Source organism: Populus nigra, chromosome 11 (genome assembly GCF_951802175.1).
Source record: "Populus nigra chromosome 11, ddPopNigr1.1, whole genome shotgun sequence".
Lineage (NCBI taxonomy): Eukaryota > Viridiplantae > Streptophyta > Magnoliopsida > Malpighiales > Salicaceae > Populus > Populus nigra.
The window spans coordinates 3,965,117-3,985,779 of record NC_084862.1 but is presented as its reverse complement, the minus strand read 5'-3'; the positions used below and the strand labels follow the sequence as shown (position 1 = coordinate 3,985,779).

Sequence of the window (20,663 nt, the reverse complement as noted above, 5' to 3'; positions counted from 1 at the left end):
AACAGCTCAAAGTTAGACAGTAACAGTTGGAAATTGGACAGTAACAGCTCAAAGTTAGACAGTGACAGTTGGAAAGTGGACAACAACAGTTCAAAGTTAGACAGTAACAGTAGACTTTCACGTGAATACTATATAAAGGAATTGAGTCATACGAACACTTGCACATTGAGATACTAACTTTGAAAATATACATGATATATGTATGTATGTTATTATGAGGAAATGAACATGCATAAGAAAGTAACATATGAGTAATGGATGAATATGGATTCTCTATAATATCGGCTTAAAGGAATGATAACTATGGTTGGATAAAGGATGACAACATTAATGGGTGTAATGAGAAAAACGTAAGATATAAAGAAAGAAATGATTGAAAGAAAGATTTATTAGCTATTGATATGATTATTATAAAACATATCCTTGAATGAGAAGAATTTATGAGATGAGTCTGTGACTGTAGGAGGGACCACCGTGTGCTGCAACAGCAGCAACAGGGGAGCACAAGTAGAGCTTCTACTGCAGGTAGGTGACTTTCACCTTCCTTTTAAATAATGTTGAATAATGAAAATACTTTATCATGAATATTATTGTATTGTGTTAATTCAGATACCAGACTATCAAATGCTTAAATGTTAAAAAATGAACGATTAGCTTCAGTTAAAGGCATCTGAAGAGATGACCTTGAACATTGAAATACCTTATCATGAACGTTGTCGTATTGTGTTAATTCAGATATCAGATTGCCAAATGCTTAAATGTTGATAAATGGTTGATTAGCTTCGGCTAATAGCATCCGAAGGGATGACGGGGACAAATGATTGATTAGCTTCGGCTAATGGCATCCGAAGGGATAACCGGGACAAATGATTGATTAGCTTCGGCTAATGGCATCCGAATGGATGACCGAGACAAATGATTGATTAGCTTCGGCTAATGGCATCCGAAGGAATGACCGGGATAAATGATTGATTAGCTTCGGCTAATGGCATCCGAATGGATGACCGGGACAAACGAATGATTAGCTTCGGCTAATGGCATCCGAAGGGATGACCGAGATAAATGATTGATTAGCTTCGGCGACAAACGATTGATTAGCTTCGGCTAATGGCATCCGAATGGATGATCGGGACAAACGAATGATTAGCTTCGGCTAATGGCATCCGAAGGGATGACCGGGACAAACGATTGATTAGCTTCGACTAATGGCATTCGAATGGATGACCGGGACAAATGAATGATTAACTTTGGTTAATGGCATCTGAAGGGATGACCGGGACAAACGATTGATTAGCTTCGGCTAATAGCATCCAAATGGATGACCGGAATAAATGAATGATTAGCTTCGGCTAATGGCATCCAAAGGGATGACCAGGACAAACAGTTGATTAGTTTTGGCTGATGGAATTCGAAGAGGATGGCCGGGGTGAGTGAATAGTTAACCTCGATAAATGATGTCTTAAAAGAATGGCTGGATTTAAGATTATAGTTGATTGCAAGAATTGGTGTGTATATATATACTGCAAGTTATGTATACCAAGAACATGAAGGAACTACAAATGTCACGCTTCAAACATGAGATAATATTAATGCTTCGTTAAACTGCCATACCATTTTCTTCTTCTTCTTGTTATTATTATTATTAAGTAATTTCATTCTTGTAAATATTTTGTACTGCAGTAGGGACGTCATACCAACAAGGTGCCTAGGAAACCCGATACATGGGAACCTACTTTTGCAAGGAATCATGTAGTTGCATTCTAAATCATGATGTATTTTATATGAATCAATGTACTGAATGTATAACTATTATTAGATCCTTTTAGATTAAATTCGTGATGACTATTTGTAGGATAGAATACAAACTCATGACTATGCATGTATATTTTAAATGCGAACTTCTAATCATGCAAACATAATATTATAAGTTTATGTAAGATTCACTTTTAAATGAAATGTTGATTGTTGTTGATGTATGGATTATATATTGATGATGTGAAGGGAACATGTTCGCCGATTACCGACACGATGTGTGTCAAGTACAAAAAAAAAAAAAAATTTACTGTTGTTTTGGGCTTGTAAAAGTCGTGCTGTTACATGCATTAACTCATTACAAATACAATTTTCATATAGTTATATAAGAAAATAACTTTTGGCACACTTATATGAAAATGGGAGGGTGTAGGTTCAATTTTGACTGCTTCCATTTTTCATAATTAAGTTTGAATAAAGGTTAAATTTAAAGATATTATTAATTAATAAGCTAAAAGATTTGGGTTTAATGATGGAGCTTTGAATACTTTATTACTCATAATTAAGTTTGAATAAAAGTTAAATTTAAAGATATTATTAACTAATAAGCTACAAGATTTGGTTATAATGATGTAGTTTTACTATTTATATGAATAATAAAGCTACTCAGTTTTTTTCTTTTTATCTTCAAACTTTTTCTCTTTCAATTAGATATTTCTATAGCATAATTAGATGGAATTAGATTTAAATTTATGATAAATATATCAAATTAATAGATAGTGGATTAAAATGTAAAACACGGAGAAATATATAGATAATCACAACTTCACAACAATTTTCATTTTGATCTCAATGTTTATTTTGTTTATTTTTCAATCACTGGTGCAGAGAGAAAAGAGAGAAACTTATTTGAAAATAATAAGAAGATAAAGGTTATTGGTTGTCTCAATTCTAACAATCAAAATGATCAAAGTTGATGTTAAAGAATTTCATTTGACAAGAAAAATTTGATAGTGGTTATATTTTGCCTTCTTATTGCTTGAAAAGGTAGATCAACAATTTTTTTTATTTGATTTTGTGTTTTTTTAACAAATTTAAAGGTATTTTGAGTTGAGGGATTGTTTTTTTTTTAATGTATAAAAGTTTTTGAGTTTTTTTTTTGTGAAAATTGGTTAGCAAATGGATTTTAGAGCAAAAACTCCATTCTTTTGATTTCTCAACTATCACAGTGGTGGTTTAAGTTAGTTTCTTAACTGGCAATGAGTCGCCTGCTAATACAGCGACCTATTGTTTGCTTGATTAAGAAAAAAATAATAAAACAAGGGGGGTGACATGATTTTTTAATTAGGTTAGGACCGTAAGCATGCGTTGCCATGTTTTTTTAATTTTTAATTAATTTATTTAACACATTATAATTATATTAATTTATTGAATTCTTAAATTAATTAATAATTTATTTTAGTTATTATTTAAAATTTAAATTTTGGTTTGAAATTTAGAAAAAAATTCAAAATATCTTCATTTCTAAATTCTATTTGATTCAAGTGGAATTTAAAATTTGATTTAGAACCTAGAAATTAAAATCAAAATATATTGATTTTCAAATTTGAGTGGAGTAATTTAGTTTATGAATATTATTTGAATAATGCCATTTTAAATTTTTAATCTTAATTAAATAAATATATTAATGTGTTCATGTTTCTTTTTTATTCAAGTTAAGAGTTTGACAAGATAGTTTATATCCATCTAAAAATATTATCATTTTAACAACTATAAAAAGTTACTTCAAATACATTAAATTTTAAAATTCTAATCAAAATTCTACTAGCAAATATAATCGTAATTTGATTCCAAGCTGAAGTTGACTTTTGGTCTAAGTCAAAGTCAATTTGTTTTTTTTTTTTGGGCAAGTCTGATTTGAACAAACTCAAGTTTTAATCATATCAAGTTTTTCAACAATTTAATTATAAATCTAATGTGATGTAATGTGAGTTAGGTATTAGATCAATGAATTCATAAATTGTTTGAATCACAACAAATTTAACAAAGTTACAATAAACTCATTCTCTTTTTCTTTATAAAAAAAAAAAAACACAACAAATACTCATATCATATGTTAAATGAAACTTAAAAAAAAACTTGCTATAATTAATCTCTTAAACAATGAATATTATTCAAATTAATCCTCTTCATATGAAAATCTTTGTAATTTAACTTCAAAAAAACATTTTTCATCATTCATAGTATTTAAAAATAAATTCCATTAAATATAGTTAGTAAAATTTTAAAAAAATGAAAATATTACCAAAACTAAGAACCTAATTTTTGTTACGAAACACAAATGTTTAAACATCATTCCATATGAATGGTAGATGTAGTTTATTAAGAAAAAAACATTATGGAAAATCAACTAAGCAGGTGTTTTGGAGTGTTGTATTTGTAATTTTTTAAAATAATTTTTTTTAAAATATATTAAAACGTATTAAAATAATTTTAAAAAATAAATAAAAATTTAATTTATAAGATACTAATTTTCAAAATAGGGGATTTGAAATGCAGTTCCAAACCAACCCTAACAACAACCATTAAAACGCCGCCACGTAAAGAAAGAAAGTTAAGGTTGAATTTTCCTTCATGGTGTGTGGCTGGCACACCACGCTCCCTCCCTCTCGAATATTCTTCTCTTTTTTAATTAAAAAAGAAGAAGCAGTATCCCACAAAAACAAAAGCTCTCCCCTTTCCTTTCTAGTTTCCATAAAGCAAGCCCAAAACTCTCCCTCTCTAACGCCTTCTAGAAAGCAGAAAGAAAAAAGCAAAGAGAATTCAAAGAGAAGAAATGGCTTCGTTTGCAGAAGCACCACCTGGCGATTCAAAAGTCGGAGAGAAGGTCTTTAAGACCAAGTGTGCTCAGTGTCATACCGTCGACAAGGGTGCCGGTCATAAGCAAGGTAACTTTATCGTCCCCCGCTTTTTGTTTGGATCTTATATTTTCGAGGTCAAATTGTCTGTTATTTTGTTGATTATTATGTTTTCAGCCCCAATAATTTGTAGATCTAATCTGTTTAGATGGACAGAACTGTGGAGTTTTTTTTTTCTCTCTCTCTCTCTGATGGGTTTAAGGTTTTTGCAAGAAAATCATGATTTTGGTGAGAGGTGGAACTGGGTTTAGAAATGGATTTAATTAAGCAAAGATTAAATTTATGTGGGTTTCTTTCAGTGTTTTTTTTTAAGTTTTAGGATGATATTTATAATTTTGGATTGGGATTTGGGATCTGGTATTTAATGAGTGAACATTTTAGATAGTCAATTTCTTCTGAGATTTGTGTTAAACTTATTTGCTTGGTTCCTGTGTTTTTAAGGTTTTAATTTGCTTCGACTGTTTAAATGTTCAGGACCCAATCTGAATGGTTTGTTTGGAAGGCAGTCAGGAACAACTGCTGGATACTCTTACTCTACTGCTAACAAGAACATGGCTGTCACGTGGGAGGAGAAGACTTTGTATGATTACTTGCTCAACCCCAAGAAGGTATTAATCAACTCTGAAGCATAGTATGACTTGGCATGTTTGTTGCATCGACAGCGCGTCTTTAACTGGTTAAGAAGTATGGTTTATACATTGAAGTTTTGTGATAATTCTGTGATGATAGCTGAACTTAGTTGCTTTCTATCAAGTTATGAAATTGTTACTCAGCATTTGGTAACTTAAGGTCCCGAAGAGAAACATGCTGGGCAATATGCTAGGTCCAGTAATTAGGAAGGCTGGGTTAAAAATTGAAGGACTTGCAAACAGAGAACATGGAGCGTGTAGATTATAATGTTTAGGCTTTGCTCTGAGATCAAGGTTGAATAATCAAGGAAAGCGACCCCATCATTGATGATATTTATCCTATGGTGTATGAAATGAACTTTCACATTTCCTTTCAATGTGATAAGATAACCTAGCATTTATAGTTGATAGAATCATCTGACTATCTTAGATACAGATGAAGAACTCATGTCTTGACACTGGTGTTTGTGCCTCTTATACCATGTTTATTTTTGTTAGTTTGCGTTGCTGACCCATAGTGAAAATTGTTTATGCAGTACATCCCTGGAACAAAGATGGTTTTCCCTGGATTGAAGAAGCCACAGGAGCGTGCTGATCTCATTGCATACTTGAAGCAGTCCACTGCATCTTAAGCATTTCACACTTCCGGCCTCCCCATTTTGCAGTTGTTGGAGATAATTTTTTTTTTTTACCAATAAAGTAACCATCCTATACAATGAGCATTGCTAGTCAATGCTCCTTCGAAGAGTTGCCATAATTGGCAAACTAAACATTCGATTCATTTAGCTTACTGTGCCTCTATTTTGCGAATATTTGGTGGATTACCAGTAAACAGTTTGTTAATGATAGTTTTTGGTTTTGATATTGCATTTCACATTTCCATAGTTGCTATTGTTTGCCTTCAATCTACTCTGATGCATAGCAGGTCTAAGGTAAAGTACTTTTGAATGAAATGCAAAATGGTGTATTGGCATCTCTAGCAGGCGAACATTGGAATGCTTTCATTTTCTAGTGTTGGATAAATGCAACTGAATGAATCACTCCCCCTTCTACCCATCTCCAATGGTTTGGCCTATTGCCCGGCAAATTCCATTTACGTGGGGGTGGGAGCTCCACTCGATGCTGTTGCGGGTGATTGGTATTAATCCTGTTTTTTACTGCTCTGGTAACCTTAGATCTTCTGTTATGCTTGTAAGCAGTCTGAGAACTGGGATGCAAATGTGATAGAGTGGCCTTTACTAGTGACTTTGTCCGGGAAATGCAAGTTTATTTTTATTTTTTCTTCCTGTCGAGTACTATATTTCTTACATGCAACCATGATAATCCCTAGTAATCAAAGGTTGCCATGACACAGTGAACTGGAATTGATTTCTGCTCCTTTCGTGGGGAAAGAGTACTAGAGGGAGAAACTTGTCCTCAAATCCTGAACTGAATAGAAAGGGGAGAGGATGATATGAACGATCGATGGTCAAGTTGTGAGAAAAATTGATTACTTTTTCCTGTTATACAAACAAACGTACATTCATACTTCGATTATCCATGTTTAGTTTCAGAACACGTTTTCAGATCAGATCGGTCTACAAGCCTTCTTCTCATGTCGGCCAGTAATTCTGATGTCAATTACTTATTTTATCCCCATATATGCCCCCTCTGAGATCGATACTATGTTCTGTCGCCTTCACTCTTTTTCCTTCTCTGGTTAATGATGGATAATTATTTAACATCACCAGTGGCCAAAAAATCTGAAAACATGGAGTATATAAGGAAAATGTGATATAAAAAAACTAAATTTGAGAAACCTTAACCTCAAAACCACCGCCGCCGTGTCTCGCGCACCTAAACAGCCACCCTCTTCCCTCTCAATCTTGCGCTCCCCACACAGCCACCATTTCGAAATCGTTCAATAACCAAAACATTAACGAATGAAATGGAGTGGAATCGAGGCGACTCGTCGATGACTATGGGTAAGTTATGGAGTGAGTCAGATGAGTGGGTGAAGCGAGTTGAATACTAACATCACCAATTTGGATGCTCTCCAGGAGTGCTAATGGAAAGTAAGCTCACAGACGAGCAAAAATGGCAGAAAAATAGTTAAATCAGAGAGGGAGATTTCCTGAATTTCAAGCTCATCATTTCATAATATTCTCATGCACTGACAAATTCAGTTACATGTAATTTAGCCATGATATTCCTTCTAGACTCTAGCTGATAGCTATCAGGAAGTTAATGTTCCAAGGCAAATAAAGAACTGAAAGGAACAGATAAAACGCTACGTATGACAAACAAGCAAAACAAACATGTAATGAAAAATATATATATATATATATATATATATATATATATATATATATATATATATATAGTAGTATCTAACACTACTCTAAAAGGCATGGGGCTTTCCCCACGCCTTTTATTTTTCTTATATTAATATATTTGTTATTTTATATATATTTAGTTTTTTTTCTCATGATTGTTTTTTTTTAAACAAAATTATATATATTTTTTAAAATTATTTTTGCTGATTTTTTTCTAATATTGAATTGGTTGAGAATTTAGTTCTGTTATTTAAAAAAAAAAATATGAATTGTTACAATGTTTTCCTATATGATTTTTTTCTTTTTTTTTATGAACTTTTTTTCCAAAATGATCCTTTTCGGTTTTTTTTTCCACATTGAGCTTGTTGAGAATTTAACTTTGTAGTTTTTTATAAAAAAAAATATTGTAGATTACTACAGTATTTTCTCTACATAGATTTTGTTTTGGTACAATATTTCTCCATATTTTTTTAAAATTATCTTTGTTGAATATATATTTTTTAAATATTGAGCTGATTGAGAATTCAGCTTTAGCTTTCCCCAAATGTTTTCCCCCCAAAATTGTCTCTTTTTTTGTGTTTTTTTCATAATTATTTTTGTCAATTTTATTTTATTAATATTGAGTTAGTTGAGAATTTAGCTTTGTAATTTTTTCTTTAAAATATTGTTGATTGCTACAGTGTTTTTCCATATGATTTTTTTTTTTCCAGAATTGTCTTTGTCAATTTTAATTTTTTTCATATTAAGTTGGTTGATAATTTAGCTTTATAATTTTTTTCTTGAAAAAAAAACATTATGGATTGTTACAGTGTTTCTGCACATGATTGTTTTTTGATACAGTGTTTCTCCACATGTTTTTTATCGATTTTTTTTTCAAAATTATCTTTGTCGAATTTATATTTTTCATACTGAGATGGTTGAAAATTTAACTTTGTAGTTTGTTTCTTTAAAACACCGTTGATTGCTAAAGTGTTCCCCCACATGATTTTTTTTATTATAATATTTTTTTAAATTGTCTTTATTGATTTTATTGTTTTTAATATTGAGCTGGTTTAAAATTACAATTGTAGATTTTCCCATGAAACACTATAGATTGCTATAGTGTTTTCTTGCATAGTTTTTTTTCCTTTCGTTTTTTTCATGATTTTTTCTAAAATTATCTTTATTGATTTTAGGTTTTTAATATTGATTTGATTGAGAATTAAAATTGTATATTTTCTCACGAAACACTATAGATTGTTGTAGTGTTTCCCTACATGATTTTTTTATGATTTGTTTTTAAAATTATCTTTGTCTATTTTATTTTTTTAATATTAAATTGATTAAAAATTTAGTTTTGTAGTTTATTTTTAAAAAAAAATATTGTGAATTGCAATAGTATTTTTTTTTCTATAATTTGTTTTTTAATAAAATTTATAATTGTTTTTATAAATACATGAGAACGTGCAAGAATACATAAACCCGCGAAAACGCACGGGTATAGCAACTAGGAATGAAAATAAAAGGCGTGGGAAAGCTACTGTACTTTCCCACGCCTTTTAGAGTATTGTTAATAATAATAATAATAAAATAAGCCCAAAACTCCCCCCCTCCAACTCCTTCTAGAAAGCAAAAAGCAAAGAGAATTCAAAGAGATGAAGAAATGGCTTCGTTTGCAGAAGCAACACCTGGCGATTCGAAAGTCGGAGAGAAGATCTTTAAGACCAAGTGTGCTCAGTGTCATACCGTCGACAAGGGTGCTGGTCATAGGCAAGGTAACTTTATCGCCCCCCTCTTTTTGTTTTGATCTTATATTTTCGAGGTCAAATTGTCTTTTATTTTGTTGATTATTATGTTTTCAGCCCCAATAATTCGTAGATCTAATCTGTTTAGATGGACAGAACTGTGGAGTTTTTTTCTCTTTCTCTCTCTCTGATGGGTTTAAGGTTTTTGCAAGAAAATCATGATTTTGGTGAGAGGTGGAAGCTGGGTTTAGAAATGGATTTAATTAAGCAAAGATTAAATTTATGTGGGTTTCTTTCGGTGTTTTTTTTAAGTTTTAGGATGATATTTATAATTTTGGATTGGGATTTGGGATCTGGTATTTAATGAGTGAACATTTTAGATGGTCAATTTCTTCTGAGATTTGTGTTAAACTTATTTGCTTGGTTCCTGTGTTTTTAAGGTTTTAATTTGCTTCGACTGTTTAAATGTTCAGGACCCAATCTGAATGGCTTGTTTGGAAGGCAGTCAGGAACAACTGCTGGATACTCTTACTCTGCTGCTCACAAGAACATGGCCGTCACGTGGGAGGAGAAGACTTTGTATGATTACTTGCTCAACCCCAAGAAGGTATTAATCAACTCTAAAGCATAGTATGACTTGGCATGCTTGTTGCATCGACAGCGCGTCTTTAACTGGTTAAGAAGTATGGTTTATACATTGAGGTTTTGTGATAATTCTGTCATGATAGCTGAACTTAGTTGTTTTCTATCAATTTATGACATCGTTACTCAGCATTTGGTAACTTAAGGTCCCGAAGAGAAACATGCTGGACAATATGTTAGGTCTAGTAATTAGGAAGGCTGGGTTAAAAATTGAAGGACTTGCAAACAGAGAACATGGAGCATGTAGATTATTATGTTTAGGCTTTGCTCTGAGATCAAGGTTGAATAATCAAGGAAAGCGACCCATCATTGATGATATTTATCCTATGGTGTATGAAATGAACTTCCACATTTCATTTCAATGTGATAAGATAGCCTAGCATTTATAGTTGGTAGAATCATCTGACTATCTTAGATACAGATGAAGAACTCATGTCTTGATTGTTAGTTTGCGATGCTGACCCGTAGTGAAAATTGTTTGCACAGTACATCCCTGGAACAAAGAAGGATTTCCCTGGATTGAAGAAGCCACAGGAGCGTGCTGATGTCATTGCATACTTGAAGCAGTCCACTGCATCTTAAGCATTTCACACTTCTGGCCTCCCCATTTTGCAGTTGTTGGAGATATTGTTTTTTACCAATAAATAACCATCCTATACAATGAGCATTGCGTCGAAGCTCCTTCTAAGAGTTGCCATAAGTGGCGAACTTAACATTCGATTCATTTAGCTTACTGTGCCTCTATTTTGTGAATATTTGGTGGATTACCAATGAACAGTTTGTTAATGATAGTTTTTGGTTTTAATGATATTGCATATGAACATTTCCATGGTTGCTATCGCCTGCCTTCAATATACTCTGATGCACAGCAGGTCTACGGTAATGTACTTTCGAATGAAATGCAAAATGGTGTATTGGCATCTCTAGCAGGCGAACATTGGAATGCTTTCATTTTCTAGTGTTGGATAAATGCAACTGAATGAATCACTCCCCCTTCTACCCATCTCCAATGGTTTGGCCTATTTCCCGGCAAATTCCATTTACATGGGGGTGGGAGCTCCACTCGATGCTGTTGCGGGTGATTGGTATTAATCCTGTTTTTTACTGCTCTGGTAACCTTAGATCTTCTGTTATGCTTGTAAGCAGTCTGAGAACTGGGATGCAAATGTGATAAAGTGGCCTTTACTAGTGACTTTGTCCGGGAAATGCAAGTTTATTTTTATTTTTTCTTCTGTCGAGTACTATATTTCTTACATGCAACCATGATAATCCCTTGTAATCAAAGGTTGCCATGACACAGTGAACTGGAATTGATCTCTGCTCCCTTTGTGGGGAAAGAGTAATAGAGGGAGAAACTCGTCCTCAAATCCTGAACTGAATAGAAAGGGGAGAGGATGATATGAACGATCGATGGTTAGGTTGTGAGAAAAATTGATTACTTTTTCCCGTTATACAAACAAACGTACATTCATACTTTGATTATTCATGTTTAGTTTCAGAACACGTTTTCAGATCAGATCGGTCTACAAGCCTACTTCTCATGTCGGCCAGTAATTCTGATGTTAATTACTTCTTCACTCTTTTTCCTTCTTTCTGGTTAATGATGGATAGTTATTTAACATCACCAGTGGCCAAAAAATCTAAAAACATGGAGTATATAAGGAAAATGTGATATAAAAAAACTAAAGTTGAGAAACCTTGACCTCAAAAGCACCACCGCCGTGTCTCGCGCACCCAAACAGCTACCCTCTTCCCTCTCAATCTTGCGCTCGAGACAAACCCTTCCAGTGAATCAATACTTGGGTTGCTGCTTGATTTCCTCATTTAACCATTCTACAATCCATAAACCAATGAGCAGGTGGATGGAATCCATAAAGAACTTCATAAGGGGTGGTCTTAGTGGAAGAATAAAAATTAGTGTCATACCACCATTCAGCGAGGGAAAGGCATTTAAACCAAGGAGTAAGGCTATCACTAGTCATGCATTGCAAGATTGTTGAGTAATGTAAGTTGGACTCCTGGATGCTTGAACGATTGCTTATAGAATTGGCCGACAAATATTGGATCCCTATCACTCACAATAGCAGCTGAGAGGCATGTAATTTGTAAACATTAAACACCTTAGCCACTGAATAAGCACTATAAGGATGAACTAGAGCCATAAAATAAGAATATTTGCTGAATCTATCTATCACCCCTAAAATTACCTTTTTTCCATTTAACTTGGGCAATTCTTCGATTAAATTCATACATTATACGAACCAAGTTAGATCTAAATGTAACTTTAATATTTATAACCAGTTCTGTAAAATTAGACACATCTCTCAAACCGTATATTGGATCGAACTTAATTTTTATAAGAAGATACTGGATACATGGAACTATATTGTGGTAAATTTCCAGGTCAAATGGAATTCAGAACATATTATTTTAGAGGATCAAAGTTATTAGATAAATCTTGTCAAATCTACTAGCTAGACCCTCCATGTACTGTTTGGGACGTATCTAGAGCTATATGTAAAATTTTAATGCTATTCAAGATGAGTCAAACTAGACATTTTATACTTTCCAACCATACATGATAAGTCCAGTAATTCATTTAAATAAAAGAGAATAATGTATTTGAAATCAGAAATGAAATCTACCAAGAATATTTAGGAAAAAAATAAATAATACCAAATGACATATAAATTGGTCTTTTTTATTTTTTTTTGGTTTGAACACATTAAAATGACTTCAGCTCTCCCTAATACACAGCTTTTTTTCCAACAGTGTTGTTTTTGTAACCTGTGTTAATTAGAGGTTTTACCTTTTCCAAGTCAATTTTGATCTCTATTTTCTTGTAATTTCACAATCAAACCCTTAATTAGTTTCAATCTTTGAGATTCCTTTCAATTATGCCCTTGGACTTCTTCCATTGAGCCCTCAAACTTTGGCGCCTTTTATAGTATAGTATTTGGTCTTGATATTCTTCAATTTTGTTCATAATTAGCCCTTTAAACTTTTAATTCTTTTGATTTCACCCGTGATTAAATCAATTAGCCTCTCAGAACTTCAATGCCTATTCATTTTAAACCCTGAACCTGTAGTTCTTGAAATCTTGACCAGAATTGACTTTCTAAACTTATTTTTTTTTCATTTTAGCCCCTGGTTAAGCCAATTCTTCATCGACTCGAAAGCTAGTGAAGTAAAGAAAAGAAATGTCAGAAAAGAGTTTCTTGTGTGAAATGAGGAGCTTAGGAGGGAAAGGAAAGTTGGCATTTCCTTTTTGACTTCTCTGACAATAAGATATTCCTCAGTACTCCGACTACTACTAAAAGAGAGATGAACGTTCAGAATTCATAAATGAATCTTCATAATGGAAAGAAGAGATTGTTAATCGGAAGGGGATCAAGCCCTTCCAAATTTCAATTATGTACTTAACTTTTTCATTTTTTGTGATTTTGCCATCATCTTCAACTATATTCTTAATTAGGCGCTCATCTATCAAAATTGAAATGCCAAAACTTTGCAACTTTGTCCATATTGATCCTCAAACTTTGAGGTCTTCGACCAATTTCAATACATTTTTCAAAATTTCTTTAACAAGACCCCAAAGTATCCATCCACCAAACTTCTAACCCGCTGTAAATAAAATGCCTTCCTAATTGTGATCTGAAATATTATTATTGTTTTTTTGAATTTTGATTTTTTTAAGAAAAAAATAGGAATATTTTTCTTAAAAGAACATTTTCTACATGAAAAATAAATTTTTTTTGAGAAACCAAAATTAGGTTATGACATAAAAATGTTTGAGTTCAAAAAATTGAAAATAAAAAACGGATAAAGAAAGGAGCACATCATGCACATACAGCAACTTCAGCAAGATGAATACGCCTTTTCTCAACAAACATCTCCCGAAATTGCTCAAATCTGCCTTCCTTTATTGCTTCTCTTATTGACCGGAAGAACCCCAGATAGTGGTGTGTATTATGTCTGCAATGAAAGGGATAAACCGTCAACATCATCATCGTCAATGTCAGTGTCAGTGTCCTAATAGAGGTAAGCAATGATACTGTACATTTCTAGAAGAGTCTGGGCCAACATTTCATGAACATTGAGTAAATGATTGATGTAAGCTTTAGTATGATTCTGACAAGTATAGCAGCTGCAGCTTTCAACAATTGGCGTCGCATCTTTCCTGAAAGGAGACCGACCATGTAAACAACCACCAAGAGGAATGCACTGTTGTTGAAATAGGAAATACTTTCCCTCAAATAATAAAATGGCTGTCATTCTTCTTTTCTTTGCATTTTTTAAAGAAAATTAATGCGTGGTTGTCCGTTGCACTAATTTGATAAAATAGAAACAAAATTTATACAGTGGAAGTTTTTTCTGCATGCACTCCTAAAGTTTAAACCTTTTGAGTCACGGCTAGATGGGCCATTTCAGAAAAGAGCATTGTTTATTTGGATGCATTTTCTGCATTGGTTCCGTATTAGAGAAATAAGCTTAAGAAAAGTAAGCTCTACTTTTCAAATTCATGACTAAAAGGTCACCATCTGATCTCAGTTCTGTCATGAATCGCAGAATTTGTGAACTTGTTCGTCATTTGAAATTTATTTTGTAGAAAGGAAAACACTACAACGAAGGTTCATTTTACCTTCAAAGGTACAGCATTAACAGACATTATATTTGAAATCTCAATGATAACCCACCAGAGAAACATAAGGCTTTTATATTTCAGTAAAAACATTTGACTGAAAATGGAATCCATAACATCTACTACTCTCCAATTCATAATATGTTCAACAAGGATGAGATGTTGATGGAGCTTAAACTCTTCAATTCAACAGATGAGATCATTAAAAATATCCAGATAGCTAGAGGTATACAAAGAATAAGTCCATTACCTGTAAACAGTTGCTTTCAGATTAATCTTTGTCTGGTCAATTCCCATACCAGTCAACTTCAAATCAGAAGCATATGTTTTGTTATCCAGTGGAAAGGTAAGTGCAAAGCCTCCAATAGTTAGATGATAAATATACCTGCAATGGTTGCCCAAAAAACAAAATCATTTTTGGAGACAGTCACAATGAGGAGAAAGAAGCTTCCAAGGTTAAATTGAGAACAGAAGTGCATACGATGAGTCAAAAAGATCAATGCCAGCAGCAACACCCTGCAACACCTCCTCTAACAAGCATTGGAAAACAGAATTCACTTGTTATTCCACAAACCACTCCCATAATCCATATTTATATCCATATCCATAACTACATACAAAAGCATGAACTTTGTCGAAACATTTAATCTGAAAACGGTACCCTCTATCATTTATATATTTAAAGACTAATTTGGTCATCATGTTACTTCAAAACAATAAAAGAAAATCCTACAACACATTAAACTACATTCCCATCAATTATTTTCATTGCCAAAAAACCATGAAAATTAATATTTTCCGTGGATTAAATAGTGGACTTGTTTTGTTAGAATGTATTTAGTCCCAATGGCTTAAAATATCTGGAAAGAGTTCAACAAAGTATTTGAAACCTATTAACTCTTTTAACACCCCCATCCTCCCTCCTTATGTGCTATACCATGATAGCATGTGGAGCCCAAAGCATAACTTGGCCCAAAGCAAATGTTGATAGCAAATTTCAATTGAAAAAACTTGAACCGGGGACCTTTTGAAGAGCCAGCTCAGATACAAAAATCCGTACCCCACTGGAATCAAATGCTTAAATTACCGAGGAAGGGGCCAACAATTTTTAACCACTAGATATTCAAATATAGCAACAATTCATGAGAAACTCTCTATAACAAAGATGAAAGTATATCCGAGGCAAAAAATTGAACAAACAAAATCAAAGAATTATTAAACAGTCCACAAGATACCTGGTAGTCCTAGTCCACTGATCAGACATGGCCCATCCTTCGGTAAACTATCCTGATCATGTCATAGAAGCATTAAAACTCAGACATTTTTTTAAACCCTGTAAATAATTCATCTTCTGTACAATCCCAATGAGATTCACAGGACCATTTATGCAGTGTTCAAGTCATGTTTTCATACAACAGCTCCAAGGCCTAGATAGAGCTGTCAAGTAATATTTCCTTACCATAAGAAACTTTATTTTAAACAACCATTTAACAAAATGCAATCGGTTTAACTTCCAGATTCAGAGAAGATAAAAGATAGCACTGATAAACAAACACAGAAATCTCAAAACTTGGAAGAGGCCTTGTCCTGCAAAGCCGACTGGCAAGTCAAATTCATTGATCTATGTTCATGATTTGTCATTATTTCACACTTAATGGCATCTATAATCAAGGGGAAATGTGAATCTTCCTAACTTAAGAGTTTAAGCATCTCACAGTTACAGCACTAAGCAAAGCAGGGCGCTCATCAGTGCTCTCTCCAAATCCAAATCCTCCAATCCAATAACCTGCAAAATGCATGTTATGATCAATTTGAGAAGAAGATTTAAACAAAGCAATTCTACATACCAAGATAAGAATCTTTTTATAAATACATATAACTAAACAAGCAAAAATCCTAGCAAATGGGGAACATATGAGAGAGCAGATAAAGGAAGTGGAAAGGCAGAAAGCCATCTAGTATGCAGTCATTCCATGAATAAAAGTGCAGCTCATACAAAGGGAATTTAATGCATTCAAACTTCAGACTATATGTAGAGCCCTACTCGATGCAGAGCATAATTCTCTGACCTAATAGCTTGGAATCCATTACCCAATGAAATCTAATGTCGTTTTCTTTTATTGAGAAAAATTATGGTATCAAATTTCAAAGTGGCAAGAAGATGATAAAATTGAAGGGGAAATATATCCCACCTTTAGAAGAGCTAAGAGAATTTTTTCAGCTATTTTATCATAGTCATTGGTCAGAAGAAATTGGCATTGCATTGAAATCATGGGGAAAAAAGAAATAAAAGGTGACCAAGGCAGAAGAGCACAGTTGCATAGATTTACACCCCCAACCCCCGCTCCTTGTCTATATTAGAATTTTGATATAGAAAAAAGCATCACTAACCTAAATATCATGAATGATATGTAACTTAAATCAAACAGAAAAGAAAGACAATACCTGATACATTGCGCTTCACTACTTCTTGTGCACATCGCCTCCGTTCTTCGACATCAGACCCTCCAACAATGGCTCCAAAAGCAACTCCACCTGCCTAAATTTAATAATTGATACATGATATGAATACTTCTTCTTTCCATTTCTAGGAATGAAAGAATAAGTTACACAAGTAATGCCATGATGAAAATTAAGTATATACTTGATACTTTAGTTACAGGCTACTTCAAGCTCAAGGGGTATCCCACAAAATAATCAATCATGCATCATCATCATCATCAAAGCATGGTAGATGAAATTAAATAATTGTTCCCTGATAATCAGTTTTGGCCTACATATAGCTAATGTTGCATCCACAATCAATATCTTATCAACGACATGCATCAATATTCTTTTGTCCCATCTCTATCATGTAGTCTCATTGTAGAAATCAACAAATTCAGTTATTTAGTTTTATTTTCTTCTAGTTGCTTTCCATTTCTAATGGGCATTTTGGATGCCATTCAAGTACTCTAAATAGATATATGGACCTTGGACATGACTTTATTACCTTGTAAAAATAGTTTATTTGAAAATCATTTAAGACATCTTCAAGAGAGAGCAAGAAAAATGAATGACCGGATACTGAAACTTCACAACTTCTGAGCAGAAATTTAAGTTGTGAGATGCTTGTACATGTGAATGTGCAAATCTATAGTATAAAATTGAATACTATTTACCTGAAACTATCCCAAAAGCTAAACATAACAAGGATATTGATATTAAAGCATCTATTCCCCATAAGCATCAAAAGCGCATTCCATAAGTTTAAAGATTTGAATATTAGAGATGATACAACTGAACTAAACAGCACCGCAATAATCCATCAAATTCAAGAATTGAATTGTTCATGTACCGTGTCTCCTACAAAAATCTAGTTTCAATACAAGACTATCATATTTCCCTAGAGCATTGAAAGTGCATTCAATAAGTTTAAAGATTTGAAGTTTAAATCTAACACAACTGAACTAAATGACACCTCAATAGTCCATCATATTTCATGTGTTGAATTTTCCATGTACCGCATATGCTACAAAATCTAGTTTTATTCCAAGACTACAAAGCACCATGACCAACCAAACAAATCAACCATCGGGATGGTTTGGCACATTCAAAGATGGATTTCAGATAATTATACTAATTTAACTTGAAAAAAAGAAATATTTTTTACCGGGCTTAGTGCAATGCATTCATCAAGCCACTTTACAGTTCGATCAACTGAATTCTTGTTCCTCTTCTTTGATACCCATGCAGGTACTTCATCAGCCAAAGTGGCCCAAAGATTTGGCCTCAAAGAAGAAATTATTCCCATGTATTCTGCAGGTTTAATCTGCCAGCAAATTATCAGTTTGGAAATATTCAAAAAGTAATCCAGCACAAGGACTTGAAAAATCAGCCAATAGAATTTGACGTTAAATGAATTGAGCAAGCTAAATTACCAAAAGGCGACCACAAGGAGTTTCAAAAGATGCACCAAGTTTATTTGTGGCACTACTTTCTGGAAGGCATTGAATGGAATCCCTTGCTACAGCAGCAAGTCCAAAATCATGCAATCCAATCATTTTATGGAGTCCTCCAATTGAGGATATTGTTTTTGATGAAATTCCTTCCATGCTGCAGGAAAAAAAAATGTCACATCGACCAGTCAAGTAAATAAAGCACAAAATTTCTTACCGTAGAGATTTCAAAGTTACACTGTCAGATTTTCCTCATTTTCTAGTACTTGAAAGAGAAAAGGAATAGAAAATGGGGAGCGACACAAGAAAAAAAAGATTAAAAATCCCTGGGGAAAAAACGGAGATAATCCACAACAAATCAGTTATTGTACTTGAACAAAAACTTAGGTTCCATAAACTCATCGGCAAAAAGACCAAGCCCCATGAAAGCATCTTCCTGTCCCTTAAGATGCTACAAAAATATCCCACAGTTTCTACATTTTTATGAGCAGAAAAACATTAAACAACCTAACTCTCATGTTCTTGATGACTCCTCAATCCTGCTACAGAAAAGGACCACTTCATTACTCTTATCTCACGTAGATAAATGAAATCCATGCCATCACTTGACTATCACAAATTATGCACAATGCATATCAAATTCTCAACATCTTTGCATTATATTTCACTTCGCAGATAAAAGTTTTATTCATAAATGTGGGTCTTTAGTTAGGTGTCCATATACACTACCTTGCATGAAAACTTGCTACGGTTTCTACACTCTCACAGTCACAACAACAAACATTTCCCATGCATTTCAATCCCAAAAGCCCAAACCTTACTTGTTGATGGTTACCTGAGCAAGCTATGGCAAAAGAATTGAAAAACAAAAAAAAAGGTTTTTCTTACAGAAAACTTACAAGTGAAGAGGGCTAACATGAAGGAGAGAAGAATCAGGGATAGGGAGAGAAGGGAGGAGGTCAGGCGAAATAAAATGGGGTAACCCTTTACGTGTAGAAAGGAGGAGAGCAGGTGTTTCTATTTGAGGGCAGTTTCCCAGCTGAAATACACCAGTCCTTGCAGTGGTATTGCCCTTGCTCGTGCTCCATGCTTTCACTGAGAACTTCATGCTCTCTTCCCCCCTCTCTTTTGCTTCTTCCGCCGGCTTCGTCTTTCGACAACAGGGCAAGCTCTGTTTTCAAAGTTTTCGCGGAACGGACATTGTTCAAAATAGGAATCCAAATAGCTTTAAGACATTTATGGTCCCTGAACTTAGCTAATTCTTGCCTAACATACGTGCCTAATATTATTAAGTGAAAATTGAAATTAAAAATTTGATCTAATTACCATAATTTAACTATAATAATCAATATTTTAATTAATGTTTTAAATTAAAAAGTATATATCTTATGATTAAAAGAAATACACAATAAGATATTAAATTTTGAAGATTATATCCATATTTTCTTATTTTTCTAATTGTATGTTTTTCTTTTTTTGAACAGTAATTGGAATTATTTCTTGATTCAATGATTCCACAATTTGTATGGTAATAAAATTTTGAAAATCATGTGATGAACTGAGTGCAGAGTTTCTAAGAGTAACATGCAATTGGAACTACGTAGCTTGGATAGATGAATGTTCGTTGTTTAAATTAAAAGTTTAAGGACCGGAATGAAAATATGAGTACGGGATTTTCCATAGAGATGGAGAAAGTCTTGAGGCAAAGCCTAAGGCAGCCTCTTGTTTCACATATGGGCTGGATTGTTTTGATTTAAGCTGGGCTAAAGATGCCGAGTCTAGGGAAAAGAAACACAGAGGCCTCTTAAAAGATTATTAAACCCGATTGAGTTTTACTGCTCAACTCGAGACTTGACTGACCTGTAAAAAAAATCAATTTAAAGTTGATATGATCAACTTGATCAAACCTATTTGAAAAAATAAGTGTATTAAATGTTGCAGTGTAAGATATCTTTCAAAAGTATTTTTAGCTTGAAAATTTATTAAAATTATTTTTTTAAATTTTTTTTTTATTTTTTATATCAACACATCGAAAACATAAAAAAATATATTTAAAAATATATATATTTTATGTTTTTTCAAGAAAAATATACTTTTAAAAAT

General features: G+C 33.2%; 3 protein-coding genes and 1 long non-coding RNA gene across 4 annotated transcripts; 2 read left to right on the top strand and 2 right to left on the bottom strand.

Annotated features, from left to right (window-relative positions):
- The first annotated feature begins 4,456 nt into the window (after nt 1-4,456).
- Nucleotides 4,457-6,147, top strand: LOC133668717 (cytochrome c). The gene is made up of 3 exons (XM_062088664.1): nt 4,457-4,700; nt 5,145-5,278; nt 5,836-6,147. Exons 1-3 carry the CDS (start codon nt 4,589-4,591, stop codon nt 5,929-5,931), a joined length of 342 nt encoding a protein of 113 aa, XP_061944648.1. The 5' UTR covers nt 4,457-4,588; the 3' UTR covers nt 5,932-6,147.
- Nucleotides 6,148-9,156: 3,009 nt separating this feature from the next.
- LOC133668718 (cytochrome c-like) lies at nt 9,157-10,788 on the top strand. The gene is made up of 3 exons (XM_062088665.1): nt 9,157-9,368; nt 9,812-9,945; nt 10,467-10,788. The coding sequence occupies exons 1-3, from the start codon at nt 9,257-9,259 to the stop codon at nt 10,560-10,562; spliced, it is 342 nt and encodes a 113-aa protein (XP_061944649.1). The 5' UTR covers nt 9,157-9,256; the 3' UTR covers nt 10,563-10,788.
- A 606-nt stretch (nt 10,789-11,394) lies between these two features.
- On the bottom strand, nt 11,395-12,089 carry LOC133668719 (uncharacterized). The gene is made up of 2 exons (XR_009833774.1): nt 11,907-12,089; nt 11,395-11,813 (listed from the first exon to the last, which is right to left on the bottom strand). It is a non-coding gene; the product is annotated as an uncharacterized LOC133668719 (long non-coding RNA).
- A 1,620-nt stretch (nt 12,090-13,709) lies between these two features.
- On the bottom strand, nt 13,710-19,749 carry LOC133668186 (uncharacterized). Its single transcript, XM_062087933.1, has 10 exons — nt 19,460-19,749; nt 18,543-18,717; nt 18,275-18,433; nt 17,068-17,161; nt 16,338-16,408; nt 15,858-15,909; nt 15,104-15,152; nt 14,873-15,007; nt 14,041-14,160; nt 13,710-13,955 (listed from the first exon to the last, which is right to left on the bottom strand). The coding sequence occupies exons 1-10, from the start codon at nt 19,666-19,668 to the stop codon at nt 13,820-13,822; spliced, it is 1,200 nt and encodes a 399-aa protein (XP_061943917.1). The 5' UTR covers nt 19,669-19,749; the 3' UTR covers nt 13,710-13,819.
- Between the last annotated feature and the right edge of the window lie 914 nt (nt 19,750-20,663).

Bases quoted from the DNA above. Each gene is read 5' to 3' on its own strand.
- LOC133668186 (XM_062087933.1), bottom strand. From the start codon at position 19,668: ATGAAGTTCTCAGTGAAAGCATGGAGCACGAGCAAGGGCAATACCACT. The intron at 15,910-16,337 runs GTGAGATGCTTA...TGACATGATCAG, and splicing joins CTTTGCTTAGTGCTGTAACT to GATAGTTTACCGAAGGATGG. The intron at 14,161-14,872 runs GTAATGGACTTA...GTCTCCTTTCAG, and splicing joins CTGAAAGCAACTGTTTACAG to GAAAGATGCGACGCCAATTG.
- LOC133668717 (XM_062088664.1), top strand. From the start codon at position 4,589: ATGGCTTCGTTTGCAGAAGCACCACCTGGCGATTCAAAAGTCGGAGAG. The intron at 4,701-5,144 runs GTAACTTTATCG...TTAAATGTTCAG, and splicing joins GGGTGCCGGTCATAAGCAAG to GACCCAATCTGAATGGTTTG. The intron at 5,279-5,835 runs GTATTAATCAAC...TTGTTTATGCAG, and splicing joins ACTTGCTCAACCCCAAGAAG to TACATCCCTGGAACAAAGAT.
- LOC133668718 (XM_062088665.1), top strand. From the start codon at position 9,257: ATGGCTTCGTTTGCAGAAGCAACACCTGGCGATTCGAAAGTCGGAGAG. The intron at 9,369-9,811 runs GTAACTTTATCG...TTAAATGTTCAG, and splicing joins GGGTGCTGGTCATAGGCAAG to GACCCAATCTGAATGGCTTG. The intron at 9,946-10,466 runs GTATTAATCAAC...TTGTTTGCACAG, and splicing joins ACTTGCTCAACCCCAAGAAG to TACATCCCTGGAACAAAGAA.